This window comes from Thalassophryne amazonica, chromosome 21, assembly GCF_902500255.1.
Source record: "Thalassophryne amazonica chromosome 21, fThaAma1.1, whole genome shotgun sequence".
NCBI classification, from domain to species: Eukaryota; Metazoa; Chordata; class Actinopteri; order Batrachoidiformes; family Batrachoididae; genus Thalassophryne; species Thalassophryne amazonica.
This window is the reverse complement of record NC_047123.1, coordinates 37594523-37613660: the sequence shown is the minus strand read 5'-3', so window position 1 is coordinate 37613660 and position 19138 is coordinate 37594523. Positions and strand designations below refer to the sequence as shown.

Genomic DNA, 19138 nt, shown 5'->3' with positions numbered 1-19138 from the left:
AATTCAACCACACCTGCTCCTAATTTTCATCATCCATCCAGCACACACTAACCATCTCACAGGTGGCAGTGTTCAGCAGCTGGCATGTGTTCTTTTTTGGATTGATCTGATGCACCAAAGTTGAGCAGATTTATTCAGTTTGTCCGCACTGTATGCCCGTTTAAATTGGACATGATAGCATGAGAGCATTTATTGTTTGCGATCTACTGTAACAACCTTCATTCATTCAGTTATCTATATATTCATTCACTGCATTTTACAGGGTCCATGATGAGGTTTTTGCAATGCCTAGGAAAACAGGTTGTGTTAAGACCTATCATCTCATTTCCAAACTCACGTCAGACCCAACCTTCACATGAAGTTTTGTGGAAATCTGTTGGTTAGTTTCTGAGTAATCCAGCTTTAGCAACTTTGGCAATGATGTATATAAAAAAAGAAGATAAAAACAGAAGACTGAGTAATCTCAAAGTGTAATTATAAATAAAGATTTACTGTATTTTGACAGCACAGCTGTTTGTCTCATGTGAGACAGGCGGTTGCACTGAGCCTTATTGAGCCATCAGCACTAAAAGGAGTGGAAGCCGCGCTCCTGTAGGCTTCCCTTTTGTTGACATAAAAGCATTATTATATAAGGGTTGTATAATCAAAGCTTGTGTGAGTCACACTCGACGCTGGCACACACACGGAACACTCTTTTGGCAAAGTGAGCAGAGGACTGCATGTTTGAACTCGACTACCAGATGGTTCAGGATGGCTAACGATTTCAGTACGGAGAATGTCCAGCTTTGATTTTTCTGTCTTCTCTGACAGTATGGATGGTGCAGACGTGGCAATACTCCAATGAGGCTGAAACTAATGTACAGAAATGTCAGTCTGACCCATTTCTAATGTTTCCACAGTCAGGAACTCTGCGTGCCCTTGAAAGATCAAAAAGACGACATGTGTTTAACACATTGAGATGAAGGCAGGCTCGGCTTGAGTAGACGCGTTTGGCAAAGTGATGTGAACATAATTGTGTGCAGACAGACGCCTGATACCATTTTGTGTTTTCCTAGACCGTGAAGGGTGGTCAGGTTCCATATGACTGCTGAAAAAATTAATTATTAACATGTTATTCTGATTACTGCAAAGTCTCCGGAGTCCTGACGGCAGTTATCACGTGTATTACAATAGAAAACAAACATAACCTAATTTGCTGAAGCTTTCACCATAAACCTCAAACTTAAAAAAAAAAAAAAAAACTATTTTGTGGCAGTTTGTTAACAAAACCATCGGGTGGTCAGGTGGAAACAATTTTTTAATGCTTTACTGCTTCAATGCAACTTAAAATCAGGTATGAGATTAATTACTGTCAAATGCACAAAAAGAGAAATTATAAGTTTATATCAGCAGATTGATTCAATATTGGCAGTACGGTGCATTAGTGGTTAGCACTGTTGTCTCACAACAAGAAGGTCATGGGATTAATTCCCACCTGTGGCCTTTCTGTGTGGAGTTTGCGTGTTGTCCACACGTTTGTGTGGGTTCCCTCCGGGTGCTCCACCTTCGGCCCACGTCCAAACACATGCAGGTTTGGTGGACTGGAATCTTGTCCAATTTACCAAACCCGCATGTCTTAGGAAGTGGGCAGAAGTTTTAAAAATTACAACCAGGATTTAGAAAATATCAACACTACCCCTAAATTTAACAATAACATTCAAAACTGAAAAGCACAACATCATCTGTAAAGAGCATGAACTCAGTATTACTTACTTCTTTGGAGGATGATACGCAGTTCCTGCTCAATCCTTAGACAGATGGACTGGGTAAGTTCTTTAGAGATTTTCTGGAAAGCATCAAAGTCCTCGACAGTGTAAACATGGGTCTCTGCAGGAGTATTTGCAATGGCCTCAAGCTCACTTCGTACAGCATCCTTTACACCAACTGCAAAGATCTCCACATCAGAATTCCTCAGCCTTGTGGCTGGCTCCTGGAAAGCGTCAGATGACTTTCCATCAGTGATGAGGATGGTAACACGTGGAACATTGGCGCGTGCCCCTTTTGCAGTCTGGAAGATCTTCTCCCTCACATAGGCCATGGCTCTGCCAGTATTGGTAGATCCCCCACGGTAAGGGAAATTCCTCACAGCCCTGACCACAGCATTCAGGTCATGATGTGTGTTTAGGTAGAACTCAGGGTGGGGGTCCCTGCTGTACTGGACCAAGCTGATCTGAACTTTATCTGGTCCAATATCAAAAGTGTTAACCAGCACCTCCAGGAATGCTCTTACTTTAGCAAAGTTAGCTAACCCGATGCTGTATGAACCATCAACAAGGAGGACCACATCAGCTTGCACATCCACCCCAAGAGAACATTCTAGTTTGGAAAAGCACAAGGGACATGACAAAGAGTTCATTTAAAGTAAATCCAAAAACCTTCACAAGTCCTACATCGAAATGTTTCATAGTGTGACCGTTCCTCTGAGACTTTTTCATTCTTAGCATGAATGCAGAAGTGAAAATAAGTCACACTGTTCCTGTTGTGTTTGACCAGTAGAGGGGAGTTTTTTGACCTTGTAATGATCTGAGGAGTTTGATGTCACTATTGTCTACTCACCCAATGACACTTTGACTGGCTGGGTCATCTCCATGGCCATGATGGGCTCACTGGGTGTGAGGCCCTTCAGGGCAAACAGACTGATCTGGTACTCTGTTTCTGGAGAAAGGTCTTTAACCACCACGGAGGTCTGGGTTGGGCCCACGTACAACTCTTGCCGTTTATAACCAGCCATCATGGGAATGATCTGCAGCTTATATCCAGTAACATCCCCAATGGAGGCATCCCAGGTCACACGCATGGACTTGGAGGCCACCTCCAGAACTTGGAGGTTAGATGCCGGCTCAACAACTATGAAAAATCAAAGTTATATACAATCAAATGTGGGATCAGCTGAATCAAAAACAAGATCAATGAGCATAAAGTTTTGTTTTTTAAATATACTCTCTTCAATGGATCTCACCTTCTTCTCCACTCGCGAGTGAGTTGAGCTGATTTTCCACAGCAGTGCACACTTGGGTGATGAAGTCTTGCTGGATGTTCTTGATCATATCAAAGTTGGCAACACTATAGATGTGACTTCTGTGAGGTGTGGAAGCCAGGAGCTTCATCTCCTGCTCATCTGCATTTTGGATCCCTAAAGTGGGCGATTGTGCTTTAGCATACAGTTAAAAGATAACACATGACAAGCTATCAATGATGACTATATTTAGGTATGTTTGCTCAATATGAACCAAGATATACAACACTATGAAGTCGCAGTTATCATGTTAGCATTAGCTAGCATGTTAGCTTTAGCAAGCATGACAACTGTAAGATGTTAAAGCGGGGGTCACCAACCCTGCTCCAGCAGGTCACCTGTCAGGCATGTTTTCCAACTCTTCCTGCTCCGCCCACTGCTAATTAACAAAGCCAGGTGTGCTTAGCCAATCAGGAGTGAGGAAACACCAGACCTGACCAATCAGCCGTGGCTGCAGCAGGTACACATGGAAAACATGTGAGATCGGAGTGAGTTTCCTTCAGAAAAACATCAACTTCAACTCCAGTTTATTAGTGATGATCTTGAAATGTTGCTTCCGGATGAAGGAACCCTTGTGTATTTGAGAGAAATCCTTCCAGTTGTGGAGAACACATGAAGGTCATGCTGATAAACATCCTGTCTGTGTGTTTTTAGGAGAAGTGGACATTTACAGGACTGTCCACTCTGAGAGCAGGCTTTTCTGTTCCATGTTGAGCAACGCTCAATCACTGACCCATTTTGGGTTGATGTTGTTGTTGTTACTGAAGTAGCAGCACTCCGAGCTGCGTAGCAACAGCAGACTTCTGTTTCTCCATCCCAACTTTGTGGAAAGTATGACGGAGAAGACCCAGTGTAAACACACATAAAACCTGCTATCACTCGCTGCTTACGTTCACCATCAAGGAATTCAGACTTTTGTCATTATGTCATTATGAGCTGTGTTTTGGAGGAATTGAACAATTTGATGTTTAATATGCAGACGATGCTGCAACATACCGAGGACGAAGATCTCCACCCCCCTGCTGCGGAGCTGCTTGGCAGAACTCTCCACACCATCCTGAGATTTGCCGTCTGTGATGATAACGAGCACTTTGGGAAATTCGCTCCTGGCACCGGTCGCCTCCGTCAAAGTGTTTTTTAGGAGGTAGTCCAAGGCGTCGCCTGTGGCAACGGCAGAGAAACAGTGTTCACCTCCAGGATTAAGTGTTTCAGATGACACACTGCTTTACACACTGGACATCTACTACATTATTTTACTTTAATTACAGAATAACAAAGGTGATGTGATGGAACGGCTGTTTGTTTTCCCTGATACACAAAGAAACAGGAATGTGTGACATTTTTAAATAGAAATATCAAATGACTGTCGTATTAATGTGCCAAAAGTATTACGTTAGTTTGGGTAATTGCAGCTGTCATTTTGAAATTGGGACAGTTAAAGTCCTGATTTGTTGTTTTCACGAAGGAAAACTTGTTGCAAAATTGCTTAAAAAATAACTTAAAAGTTAATTAAAAGTTAAAAGTTTACTAAAAGTTCATTCTTAGAATAAATTCTATTATTTTTGCCAAAAATAATAAAATTTGAATAAAGTAGTTCAATGTATTTTCAATGGTACTCCTACTAATAATAAAACCAAAGCAGGGTTCTCAAATTACCCTGAAAAAGACAAGAATAATATTAATAATAATAATTTTAAAAAAGAAACACTAAAACATGTTCTTTTTTCCTTTTTTCCTGTTTTTATTTTTTTGAATCATACAGTTTTTATTAGAAAATTTTAATGAAAGGTTTTAATAATACCTAACCCCCCCCAAAAAAAAAAAAATTATACATGTTTTCAAGAAGCTAATATGTCAAACATTTTAAAAATATCCCACTGAAGTGTGGGTGTGTGTCCAACATATTAACCACAAGTCCAGATATGGACTTCCTGTACATATGTCACAGAAGTCTAAAACAAAGTATTTCCAGCCTAAAGCCTTTTTGACAAGCAACAGAATTATAAATCTGTGAAATCTATAAAAAGCACATTACAGAAAACTATTTTGTGCAGTTTAACGCCTCAAATACCCACCTGTCATTGTGTTGCCTCCTTTGTAGGGCAGCGAGCTGATGGCCTTCAGGAGCGCTGGTCGTGTCAGGTGTTTGTTCAGATTAAACTCTGTCCGGGTGTCGGTGCTGTACTGAAACACACCCACACGGGTTTTGTCCTCCCCGATCTGAAAGGCGCCGGCTGTCGCTGCAATAAAGTTACGGATGAATTTGAAGTTTTGCCTGCCGACGCTCCAGGAGCCATCCACCAGGAACAGCAGGTCCGCAACGGCGCTAACTGAGCATTCTGGGAAAAATAAAGAGAAGAGAAGAGGAAATGTTGACATATGTTTCTGCCGCACCACTGCAAATTTTATGAATGGTTTCTTAAACCTTTTTTGTTGTAAATCTCACCAGTTTGTATTTCAGAAGTTTTAGAGTGGACAAACTGCACACATTCAGAAAATATTTTAATCCTGCTGTTTTTTGTGCTCATGGAAGTGAAAATCCACAGCGGAGATGATGAATAAATTGTCACAAAGTCAGACTTTTTAATTTTTTTTATCTCTTCTGACTGTTCATCAAAGCTCAAGTGTAGTTTAAGTCAGCTTTCAGAGAAGATATGATCATAGAAGAACATTTCCTTCAATTAATTGCTTATCATCTGGGCAGCAATCAAGTTAGTTACCTTAACCTGCCAGAGTGACTCAGCAACTCACTGGGTTGGTTAGCATGTAGCTAACATCAAAACAAGACCTCTTGTTTGTGGTGTAATCTTTTTACACAGACATGCACACAAATTTTAGATTGAACAAAAACTGGTTTAAAAAAATGATTTCAGATTACAGATCACTTTTAATAAAAATGCTATATGGTACTTTGCTTTTATTTAATTATTTCATGATTTTAGTTATTTTACTTTGTTTACCCTTTGCGATGTGTGTGTGTGTGTGTGTGTGTGTGTGTGTGTGTGTGTGTGTGTGTGTGTGTGTGTCAGGACCACCTTGGTAGCACACTAACCATCGGGATGCCGGGGTAGCATGCTAACCATCAGGATTAACATGGTAGCATGCTAACCATCAGGATTACCTTGGTAGCATGCTAATCATCATGATTACCATGGTAGCATGCTAACATTAGGATTACCTTGGTAGCATGCTAACCATCAGGATTACCATGGTAGCATGCTAACATTAGGATTACTTTGGTAGCATGCTAACCATCAGGATTACCATGGTAGCATGCTAACCATCAGGATTACCATGGTAGCATGCTAACCATCAGGATTACCTTGGTAGCATTCTAACCACCAGGATTACCTTGGTAGCATGCTAACCACCAGGATTACCTTGGTAGCATGCTAACCACCAGGATTACCATGGTAGCATGCTAACCATCAGGATTAACATGGTAGCATGCTAACCATCAGGATTACCTTGGTAGCATGCTAACATTAGGATTACCTTGGTAGCATGCTAACCATCATGATTACCATGGTAGCATGCTAACATTAGGATTACCTTGGTAGCATGCTAACCATCAGGATTACCTTGGTAGCATGCTAATCATCAGGATTACCTTGGTAGCATGCTAACATTAAGATTACCTTGGTAGCATGCTAACCATCAGGATTACCATGGTAGCATGCTAACATTAGGATTACCTTGGTAGCATGCTAACCATCAGGATTACCTTGGTAGCATGCTAACATTAAGATTACCTTGGTAGCATGCTAACCATCAGGATTACCATGGTAGCATGCTAACATTAGGATTACCTTGGTAGCATGCTAACATTAGGATTACCTTGGTAGCATACTAACCATCAGGATTACCTTGGTAGCATGCTAACATTAAGATTACCTTGGTAGCATGCTAACCATCAGGATTACCATGGTAGCATGCTAACATTAGGATTACCATGGTAGCATGCTAACCATCATGATTACCATGGTAGCATGCTAACATTAAGATTACCTTGGTAGCATGCTAACCATCAGGATTACCATGGTAGCATGCTAACATTAGGATTACCTTGGTAGCATGCTAACCATCAGGATTACCTTGGTAGCATGCTAACATTAAGATTACCTTGGTAGCATGCTAACATTAGGATTACCTTGGTAGCATGCTAACATTAGGATTACCTTGGTAGCATGCTAACCATCAGGATTACCTTGGTAGCATGCTAACATTAAGATTACCTTGGTAGCATGCTAACCATCAGGATTACCATGGTAGCATGCTAACATTAGGATTACCTTGGTAGCATGCTAACCATCAGGATTACCATGGTAGCATGCTAACATTAGGATTACCATGGTAGCATGCTAACCATCAGGATTACCATGGTTAGCATGCTAACATTAGGATTACCTTGGTAGCATGCTAACCATCAGGATTACCATGGTAGCATGCTAACCATAAGTAACCAATATGGCAGCATGCTAACTCTTAGGGCTAATTGCTGGTTCATGGCTGGATAAATGTGTTTCACTGCTGGTCTGCAGTTGTGTTAACCATGTTACCAGAAGAAATGCTATTTGATGAACAAGTGACCTTATTACATGACTCCAGCTGCCAGGTGAGTGGACACGCGGGTCGGTTACTACGAGATCTGATCTGATCACCTGCACCCTGCTGGCTTAAAGAGGTTTGTGTAATCTTTCCTGTCCATGCTGTGTGTGTAACTAACTCCGTTCTCTGATGTGCGTTCCGGGCGTTCCCCCTGCAGCTCATGAAAAGAAGGAAAAATCAGCACAAAGCCCGTCATCATCTGCAGAACCGGGCCAGGCGGCAGCACTCTTGTACATCATCATCTGTAATGCTTTCCACGTCTCTCTGCACTTCAGGGCCCGGCTGCTCGCCGCTGCCCCCTCCCACCTCAGACCCCGTGCAGAGCGTGTGCGGCTTCCTACTCACTGGCACGAGCCGCCGGCAGCGACCCAAACGGATGACCAAACACCTCTGATATTTATGGAGGCCTAACAGCAATTTTTCCTTTACAGTGGCATGTTTGGCAGGAACAGCCTTTCCATACTGAGTTCACACTGATGGATCCAACCCAGTGTATGAAAGCGAAGAACCTTTGAGAAGAGAAACTCCCGGAGACGATTTCCGGAGAGTGATGATCTCAACGAGAAATGTAAAATTCACGTGTAGTGTCTGTGAACAAATAGGCTTACTGATTGAATCTGCAGCTTGTGGTCTTCTAGAAGGTCCTCTTGTTCTACTGTTGCTGCTTGACTGAACTGAAATACAAAAAAAAAAATGAATCATTCAGTAAAAAAAAGCACAGTTTTTGTTTCCAAACATGACATTTCTTCCACCTCAGAAAAAACAAAATCCCAAATGACAGAAAGAGGCTGAAGTCATTTCCACAGCTTTTTCATGTTAAAGATTTTGACCAAGCTTGGTGAAAACGTGTTTTGTTGAGAAGCTATAAGGGCCCTATCTTTCACCAGCAGCACACAGCACAAGTGTCTTTGCTAGTTTCCAACCGGCACGTTGTGTCAGCAGAAAAGGTTCCTATGTGAGACTATGGGTTCGTTAGTTTTATAATGAGGCACGGTCAGACACAATATTGGTGCACCGCGGCTGTGATGTAGCGGAAACGCAGAGTTTATCTGCTATAGATATGGCAGAAGATGAGGCCCTAGAACAGGGGTGCCCAAGTTCGGTCCTCTAGAGCTACATTCCTGACACTCTTAGTTGTCTCCCTGCTCCAACACACCTGAATCCAATGAAATGCTCATTAAAAGCCTGCTAACGAGTCTTTCATTAGATTCAGGTGTGTTGGAACAGGGAGACAACTACAAGTGTCAGGAAGGTAGATCTCGAGGACCAAACTTGGGCACCCCTGCCCTAGAACTAAGCATTTCTGTGTGCCCTCTTAGCACTTTTCTGTCAGAAGAAAAAAAAAACTATATACACCGGGGTTTGCAGGCCAGAAACAGAGACTAGCAGCAACAGGAGGGCGGGGGGGGCTGATAGGATGTGGAGAAGCTCAGATATTTGGAGGAGGAGGTGTTGCAGTGCAGCTTGGGCAGGCGATCAAGTAACCAACACTCCAACTGAATTACTCAATTCCATGTCCAACCCCTGGAATCTGGCTTGCTGGATTTCCAGGGATGGGCAGTCCTCCACCCACTGCCAGTCACTGTTTTTGGTGAGCTTTGCTTTTCTCCAATTCCTGACATCTTTCACTAGTGTGTGCCCATTCCACTGATGCCAGAAGATGAGGACAACATGCTTGCCCCCACCTTCTCCCATGCATGCTTCTCCTCAGGGAGCTTTGGATGACTGCTGGCCCCATAATCGATCTGCTCAAGCATAAGGCCAAACGTTTCATTGCCAGAAAACCTCTCGGTTCTGTCACTTACAAACTGTGCCCATTGTCAAATGTGTGAGGTTCAACCTGATTAATTCATGTTACGCCCAAAACACACCCACGGTTAAGTGACTAAACACATCCCCTTTACGGCCTGCAGTTGACTGCTCAGATTACACACCGCATAGCAAAGTAGAGATGGACACACTCCCCCAACAAGTATAGACAGATCCCACAAACATATGGAATGGAATAAAGAGGGAGAAATGAGGATAATGTAGAATTTTCTGAAAATCTTTATATGAAATTTGACCATTATATTATCAGGTGGAACTGAATAAAGGTGTGGCAACAGGACATTTTAAATAATTTCATAAGATTATGAAAACATGGGGTCTAAACGAGATTACAAACTATAAATTTAGGGGGAGCTACATTAGTTCAAAACTGCATGGTGTTGTATTCTTCACCTTTGGTGGATTTGATTATCATCAAAGAAGAACAATGTGGAGATGCAGTGTGTTAATCTGAAGATTAATTTAGAGGGCTGCAGTTTTTCTTTTTTACAGTATATTTTTGAGAAACCAAGCAGATTTTTTTATGTGCGTGTCCCAGACGTTGATTCCACTGTGGGACTAAGCTGAACATCTGGAGCCAAACATGCAGATTTGTGCATCAGTTTATGCAGGAAAGAGAAGTTGTGCGGCACTGAAAGGACGTGACCGCCGGTTGACTCACTTGTGATCTGGCCGGAGATCGGTAGACTTTCCTCTGATCCGGCGTACGCCAATATCGTTATGACATAGTCCACATCTGGCCTCAAGTCTGAGATGGAGGTCTTGGATGCAGAAGCAGGCAGAGTAAATTCCTTCACTGGTTCCTCTACAAGAATGCAGAAAGTCAGAGGGAAGCCATTAGGAAACTATTGCATCACTTCAGCCCTGCACAAGTCAAAGTGGGGCAACTGAAACCCCGATTCCGTCTATTAACCAAAACCTGAGTCCGACTATTAACCTGTGTCCTGAAGGCTAAAAATCCACCGTGATCCCCTTTAATGAAGACTTGCCTCGTCACTAAAACCTAAAACACATCATTTAACCTTAAATTTCATGAACTTCTCATTAAAGTCGGCGGTTGCAGCATCAATGGGTTTTAAGGGATTTGTCATGGAAGATTTGTTAATGAAAGGATTTTTATTTTACAGCTTTGGCTCACATTTACAACATGTTAGTGCAAAGAGATTCATTACATTTATTTAATTTTAAAAAGTCCTTTAAATGACTCCTGAATGACATTCTCTCACAAGGACAAATAAAAATATCCCAGTTTTGTGTAAAGGAGGTAATATTTAAAATGTCATGAGTTGGATTTTTACAATTAAAGGAAAGAAATCTGAGCAAACCTCAATTTGGAAAAGTAAATTGACACTTAGCAGGTTTTCATGAACTAATTGTCAGCAGATGTAGCAATTATTAAAACCACATTTAAAGCCTCTTTTAGGTTTGTAACTGTTGTAATCACCAGTTACGTGATTTAGCTCAGCCCCAGGGATTAAAATTTTTGTTGTTGTTGTTGTTTTTTTATAGTGACCCAGTCATGAACAGCAGCTTGTACATATAATTTCATTTTAACATAAATATCACCTCAAAATGAAAACTAACCAAAGTGCAAGGAAAACATAATATCGTCAATCAAGAACCTTACAAAACTCAGTGGACTCAGATTCATTCCGTGGACTTTGTGTGCATTTTTATCAAGTATTTTAAGAATGCCTAAACGGATGTGGATCTGTGCTCAACTGAATTATATATAAAATATTCCTTTACAATGTTGAAAAATATTGGGGGGGGATTCAAATTTGATTTGACAAGTGGAACACAAACAACAGAAAATTCCTACAAATATTTGTGCAGTAAATTATGATGGAAAATCCTGTCAGGGACAGAAAATAATCCTTCAACCGAAAAGGATCTTCAGCAAATCAAATCAAATGAAATATGCTTTTTATGCACAAAATCCCACCAAAACAAAGAGTAGAACTGAGAGGGATCAGACGCTCATTGCACATCTTGGCAGCATGCTTGAATAACCTTTTAAACCATAATGTTTTCAGTGTTTGAGAAAACTGGTGGAAGAGCTGCTCAATGGTTTCTCTTCTTTAATGTTTGTTACAACAGATCCCTTCAACCTCAAATGGGAATTTAACAAATGTTCCTGAGGGGATCATAAACATTCTGTGTGATTGTGGTTAATCGCACCATTAACATGCACACGTGGGAGCAGAGATTTTGGTGTAATTGCAGGCAGTGTCTCATCTTGTCAGCCTGATGTCTCAGAGTTCATGCACTCATCACGTTTGGGGCTCGTCAGGACACAACTCGGATGTGTGAGGAGGACATACCTGTGTCTGAGGTCACTTGTATCCTGTAGCCTTGTACCCTCGTGACTGGTTTGGTCCACAACATTTGTACTGTGTTCTCATTTAAAATCTTAAATCTCAAATCTGACGGCGGGGCGACTGCAAAGAGAAACAGAACCTCAGTTAATCCTGTAGCCGCAGCGGGATCCGTGTATGAAATGAAGAAGCTGTAGAAGGATTTTCCCAACAGTCAACACTTCCAGGGTGAAGTGCGGCAAGTTCACTGTTGGAGCAAAGGTGACGAGACAGTAAACACCAAACCAAAGTGCACGTGGTGGAGGGAAGCCATTTTCAAACCGAAATGACACCTGTTTGAGTAGTCGGACCAACTCAAGCATCAAAGTGAGACAACAAACAACACAACACAACACAACACAACGTTACCTGCCGACAGTAACGACAACACAAACAGAGCAGGAACTTGACTCCTTCTGGAGGTTTTGGCACATTCAGCAAAGCTGCCAGTCATTTTGGAGATTTGTGTCCAATTTATTTTACTGGTGATGACGTCAACTATTGGCCGTTTTAAAAATCAAACAGCTTAATTACAAAATAGAATTCCTGCCCTGTTGAGAAACCACATCATGGACCATCTGACAGCTGGCAGACTGTCCATGACCTCAATCCAACTCACGATGTCACAGAGACGGTTAAAGGTCACAGACCCCATGTGATATTCTGTAATACGTCTGCACTCCTTTCCTAAAACATTGTATTTCCCCACAGCAGGCTTTGTGCTCCCTTCTACACAGTTTTAAGTTCCCTCACCAAATTTACACGTACACTTGTACAATATGATTTACATTCCTCTGGAAGATCTCTGTGTTCCCTGATTATGTTTTCTTTTCCATCAAATTACTTCCATGTTCCCTTGCAATACACTGTGGTCCCTTCAATGTTCCCTTCAGTTTCATGTTCCCTGGGATTAATTCTATGTTCCCTTACAACAGGGGTAGGCAACCTGTTCCAGAAAGAGCCATGAGGGTGCAGGTTTTCTTTGCAGCCACTGACTCCACCAGGTGATTTCACTGATTAACTGATTCCATCTGCTCAAAGTGATATTAATCAGTAAAATCACCTGGTGGAGTCAGTGGCTGCAAAGAAAACCTGCACCCTCATGGCTCTTTCTGGAACAGGTTGCCTACCCCTGCCTTACAATATATTTTATGTTCCCTCACATTTCCATTTTTCCTTATGTTTTACATTGCCTAGCATTACTTCCATGTTCCCTAACATATTATAAGGGAACGTGGAAGTAATACGAGGGCATGTAACAATATGATTTACATTCCCTTGCATTACTTCCATGTTCTCTTATGAAATTTTTACATTCTCCCAAATTACTTCCATGTTCCCAAACGTTTTACGTTCCGTCATAACTTCCATGTTCCCTATGTTTTACATTCCCTCGCATTACTTCCATGTTCTATTACAATATGTTTTACATTCCCTCACATTACTTCTATGTTCCCTTACAATACATTTTACATTCCCTCGCATTACTTCCATGTTCCCTTACATGTTTTACGGTCCTTCGCATTACTTCCATGTTCCCTTACAATAGTTCCCTTGCATTACTTCCATGTTCCATTGCAATATGTTTGACATTCTTTTTCATTATTTCCATGTTCCCTTCTAATAGGTTTTAAGTTACTTTGCAATACTTCTATGTTCCATTTCATAAATTATCGGAACTTTGTCAAAGAAACTCAGACTGTATTCTGCAGACTGCGCGTGGTTTTATGTGTGACTGTTACTATAGTCAGCAGTATGAATACAGACACATTTCTTATAACTGCAGAGATGTTGTTGCTCAGTAAAATGGATTTCTGGATATGATTGAAAAACCTACTATGAAGGAGTCATATACTTCTATTATGGGTACACGGTGACCTTTAAAGGGCTCTACTGAATTGTTGAATTGGTAAACAAGAACAACAACACAAAAACCTTGTAACATTTCCTAGTGTTGATCATACAATGGATAAAGATCATGTTGATCATTTGAATACTCTCCATTGTAAATGTCATAAAAGAATACACAATGCCGGGGAGGACACGTGTGCAACTTTTCTTTTAACCAACATTGACACCAGAGGTTCTTAAACCATTTCAGAACCAGATTTGCACAAATTGGTAAAAAATTTTGTCTCTCTCATTGACTTATTCTCCTGATTTTATCACAAACTCCAGCTAAATCTCCAAGTATATCTTTGGTATCTGGCTCACAGTTTGAGAACCACTGGTCTGTGAAATGCAAACAACAAAGAAATGGTAAGAACACACATATTAAACTTTCTATCGTGATCACGGACGCAACCGTACATGCATGTGTACATGAAAAGTTGTTTACAACAACTTTTTGGAAGGTGGACAAAATTTACCATGTACACAAGGGGCCACAGATTGTTTTTTAAAAAATACTTTAAGATGATATTCTTCAGGTTGGGATGAGAAACATGACTACATCCTAAAATCTGTCTTGCTATGATTACGCTGTATTTTGCTTGCTTGAAAATGAGGTTTTAACTTTGACAGACACATAAAAACATACAAAAAAGGATTGCTATGCAATGAAAAGTGCTTAATTTTAGCATTATCTGAAATGTGTAACGAGTGACATTAGCATGAAAAAAATACATTATGTTTCTCCAGCAGAACAGAATTAAATGAAAAAGGCGCAAACATGAATCAAAACCACATTTAAAACAACATTATGACTTTCTGTATGTCATTTTGCTGCTTGCATGTGCTTCATAATATAAGTTTTTGACTGTGATGTCACTGACTGACCATTATGCTAAAAAAAAAAAGCACCACAGACTTTAGCAATGGTATTGGAAATTAGCTATCAAATCAAAGACTTCCCAAAGTTATTGCAAAAACATACTTCAGCATATTTTGCCTGAATGTTGCTTGTAAATACTATTAACAAGATAATTTTATTACATATGTGACAAAGTATGATCAAGCTAAACTTTACTGAATGCTTAGCTTTAGCATCTGGAGGAACAACGCTGAAGCTAGGTTAGCTAAAGTGAGTAACGCAGGGCCGTGTTGCACCAGCTGCATTTGTTTGTTTTGGGGTTAAAGAAAAATAAGATAAGTTTTATAATTCATAAAAATGCATCATAAAACTCTGCATTTATTGTGGAAACTTTGAACTGTATTTTTTTTTTTTTTTTTTTTTTACCTGGATTCACAGGTCTGTATCAGCACCACAAACTGAATAAATACCACTGGAAGAACCGTACATTCCTAAAATTAAAATGTATAATAATAATCTATTCAACTAACTCGCTGAAGGGACTCCACCTGGTCTGGAACAGGTCTTCCTCAAGATGTCAGCTACATTTCATTGGTAGTTTTCCAGACTCCAGTGCACTTGGTGGCAGTGATGTATCAATGTGAACCACCGTAAGAAAGAAACAAGAATTTCACGATTGACTTCTGAATCCTCACATATTTATTTATTTTTTCAAGCTGGAGAAACATAACTTTCACATCCATGGCACCAACATTAATAAAACTTTAGAACTGTTTACACAGTTTAGTGGAAATAAAGTTCCACAGAAACAACAAACAAAGAGTACATAGAACCCAAAGTCAAACACTGCTAATCTAGCTACTTAAACATTACAACATTCTTAGACTAACAACAATCTACAAACCAACCTTGTCTGTTAGTCAGGGAATGAAGAATATCATGGTAAAATATTTTCTCGTTAAGCCGTGATTCAGGTGACCTGATCAGGGCTTGAGCGGGTGGACGGGGGGGTGGGGGTGACACACGGTGGCAAATATGGAGGGACCACCAACCTGGCAACTCCGTCTGCTGCTTCTGTTTCCAATCAGGTCTACTAGGGCCAGAAACTACACAATTCCAGCTCTCCAGCCGCACTCATATCCACGCTCTGGCATTCTCTGCACCAAAAATCACTGATTTCTTTCATTTTAAAAATGAATGTGACCATTGAGAGCATCGCCCTTCCTTCAGGGTGCCGCACAGGTCCCAACACGTCAAACTATTCCAAACAGGAGATATGACCCTGTTAGGATGTTGAGACCTCTGGAAAGTCAGAGAGGGCCCAGGGGAGTCCGGGGCGTTAAAAGAGGGTTTAAAGGAGGTCGCCTGGAACCAGACAACTCTCCCGGTGATCCACTGTTTTACTCAGATTTTTCTATTTATCCTGACATCTCTCTGAGAGAATATCCAAAGGGCAGATTTTCTCTCCTCCAAACTTCTGGAAAATTAAACTCATATTTTGTCTTGCCATTCCATCAGGGAAAGGACACTAGAAGGAAACTTGGCCACCTGCCGCACAGATTTTCTTTTTCTTTTTGGAAATTGGACTAAGAAATAGAATCATTTTCTTTTCTTTTTTTCTAATTATTTGAACAGGAGGTGAATTGTAAGCAAGGGCGCCTCCTGTTGTAAGAAATATGTAAATACATCAGTCTGAAGAAGGACAAACATGAAAACATCAAGATACACTTTGTCAAGTTAAAATACGGCTATTTCAATGAGATAAATGAATGAAATAGGCAGAAAAATCATTCAAATTGTACTTTTCCATACATACATTTAACAATTAGTGATATTTAGAAGCCGTGTTCTACATTTTTAGACTTGATTAAAAAAAATTGGATGCAAATATTTGTATCTTGTAAAATATAACTTTGAACAGGATCCATTTGAACCTGGAAGGTTTTTAATTATGTTGCAGAACAAAGTTTTTTTTCTCTCTCTCTCTCTCTCTGTTCAAGAAAATGTGCACATTTTGCTGTAAAATGAAATCACAAAATTCAAGTCAAAAGATTAAAAGGTGAGCACTGAAAAAAAAAACAAACAGGTCAAACACTGGTTGATTTGTGGCTTTTTATTGACATTTATATGCAGCTTCACAAAGAAGAGAAGTGAAATCAGCACATGTTGGAAGAAATGAAGAAAGAAGAAGAGAACAAACCAAAACCACAGTCTGTGTTCTGGTCAGGGCCTCATTCTGGATTTTAGCACGTATATAATAGACGCCAAGAAGAGTCGACTATAAATGATGACAGTGTAACATCAGTCTGAAAAGTTGGTAAAACTGGCATCGTTTTTTTTTTTTTTTCTTTTTTACAGAGCTACCTTAAAAACTGAATACAAAAAATAAATAAATAAAAAAAATATGTAATTGAAATTAATATATATTGTAATATATTAAAAATAAATTAGTCACAATCACATCACAATTTCTGTCACATTCATGTTTGATCATTTTTGCTAATTTAACTATAATTTGTCACAATTACTGGATTTGCTCATATTAATGACTATCCCACAGATATTTTAAACCAAATTTTACTTTGAAGTCTGGATTCACAAATTTGCTCTGATAGAAAATTAAAGTGTTGATGCTGCTACTATGAGACGACAATCAACGCTGCTAACATGCTAGCTAGCCATGATGAAACGTAACCCACTTCAATAAAGTTCTGCTCAAACAGAGTAAATATACTGCTAGTGAGGCGAAATAAAAACCTGAACTGTATAAACTTCTTTCATGCAAATATTAACTCATTAACTCTCGCTAGCTAGCTAGTTAACATAGATAGCCACCCTAGCCCAGATGCTACATTATTGTGCTGCGTCATCTAGCTTGGCGAGTGAGAATGCATGGCGCGGAGTGATGACACACTTCCTTAGCATCACATTTTTGCTACTTGTAAGATGTTGAGGCTTCCATTCCCCATTTCAATAAAACCCATCAAATTTCCAGTCACTGTTGTGTGACCAGCCAATACTTATTGACCCAAGAGCCTAAAATTATTACCAAAGTCTGATATAAAAGAGCAAACTGCAAAAAAAAATTTGAAGTAGCCAAATGTTTTGAAGTCTTCTCACAGACTTCAACATTCAATAGTGCCCAAAAATTTGTTCAGTTTTCTTGCTATTGTGTCCCCAAATTCAACAAAAATTTAAGACAAGATTTTCCCCATCAAAAAAATGTAAAAATCACCAAATTTGGCGTAGCGCCCCAAAATATAATCCAAATTTATTTTAACATGACAGAAATTTGCTGATTGTTATAATGTAAACGTTTTGTTGCTCCTTGTCTTCGTAATGTGTCTTTGTGATGACTTGTTCCTTATTTTATAAAACATAAAAGTAAAATTTTCCACTTCAGGAAAAATGAGTTGAAAGTTTGAGTTTGCCTGTAGCTTTTGACTGACATGGTAAGAAGAGAGAGAGAGAGGTGAGTGTGCCAGAGGAGCTGAGAGCAGATGTGTTGGATCAGAATGAGGGGGAGCAGCTGTACCTTCGTCCTGGGCCTGACAGGAGGACAGCAGCAGTGCCAGCAGGGCGGCCGTCGCCACAGACAGCCTGGTCTTCATCTTCAGCTCCTCTACCTCAGCACAGCATGAACGAAACTACGAGAAGAACGAAGCAGGCAGTTAGAAGGTCGTCATCATCATCATCACCCTTACCAAAAAATAGTACTGATAAGTATATAACAAGTAAACTAGAAGTATACTTGAAATATACTTGCATATACTACTTTTTGGTAAGGGCAGGTGGACCTGCGGGTCTCCACCGCACCCTTGGTGCTCCTGGAGACGGTTCTGGAGACTTTGGTGCCAACCTCATGAAACCTAAACATCACTCGGGCTGTGTTCCAACAAGCTGACACTGAGATTTAAGCAAGCAGGCGTCGTAAAACTGCCTCCAGTTACACAAAGCTGCAATAAAATCACGTGTGCATAAATAAAACCACCACAACATGTACAATAAAGACGACTGAAAGCCGTAAATAGCTATTTTAGTGAATGGCACAAAGACAAATCAGCCTCAGGCGCCACATTCCGCTCTTCTCCTATTAAAAGTTTAGATTGTGATGCATTTACACTGCAAAGCTTCTAATCCCGTGTATAATATGTGCAGTGATTATATAAACCCATTTAAGTCACAGATATTTCTCTGTGGCTCAGAAAAAAAAACACGCATCATGTGTTTGCTCCGTGCGTAATTACGCACAGGCAAGCCAAGAAGACATCCAAACCAAGGCTGAGTAATTCCAGATAAAATCAGATGAGGTTTGGGAGATGAGAGTGCAACTTCACAGCTATTAAAATGAAATCATCTACATGTCAGATTTAAAGATAAAGTTGGAAAAAAAACTCGTGCGTAACTGACCTAAGACTGTAACTCCGAAACGGTTTGTTGAAGAAAAGAAAAACGAAAAGGTCGCCGTTGTAGAGTGTGAGTGTGAAGTGGTCCGGTGTCCCGGTTTCCAGACGATCCTCCTTCCAAGTGGGAAGA

General features: G+C 40.3%; 1 protein-coding gene across 4 annotated transcripts in view; it reads right to left on the bottom strand.

Moving 5' to 3' along the window:
* The window catches only part of col12a1b (collagen, type XII, alpha 1b), a 140193-nt gene extending 121055 nt beyond the window's left edge, over window positions 1–19138 (bottom strand). For all 4 annotated transcript variants that reach the window (XM_034162513.1, XM_034162510.1, XM_034162511.1 and 1 more), the window contains exons 1-10: window positions 19013–19138; window positions 18138–18249; window positions 11818–11934; window positions 10155–10298; window positions 8272–8337; window positions 5131–5394; window positions 4052–4216; window positions 2999–3172; window positions 2596–2886; window positions 1753–2355 (exon numbers count right to left, since the gene is read on the bottom strand). In XM_034162513.1, coding sequence (XP_034018404.1) covers window positions 1753–2355; window positions 2596–2886; window positions 2999–3172; window positions 4052–4216; window positions 5131–5394; window positions 8272–8337; window positions 10155–10298; window positions 11818–11934; window positions 18138–18213 — 1900 coding nt within the window. In that variant the 5' untranslated portion in view covers window positions 18214–18249; window positions 19013–19138. The remainder of the gene's footprint in view (window positions 1–1752; window positions 2356–2595; window positions 2887–2998; window positions 3173–4051; window positions 4217–5130; window positions 5395–8271; window positions 8338–10154; window positions 10299–11817; window positions 11935–18137; window positions 18250–19012) is intronic.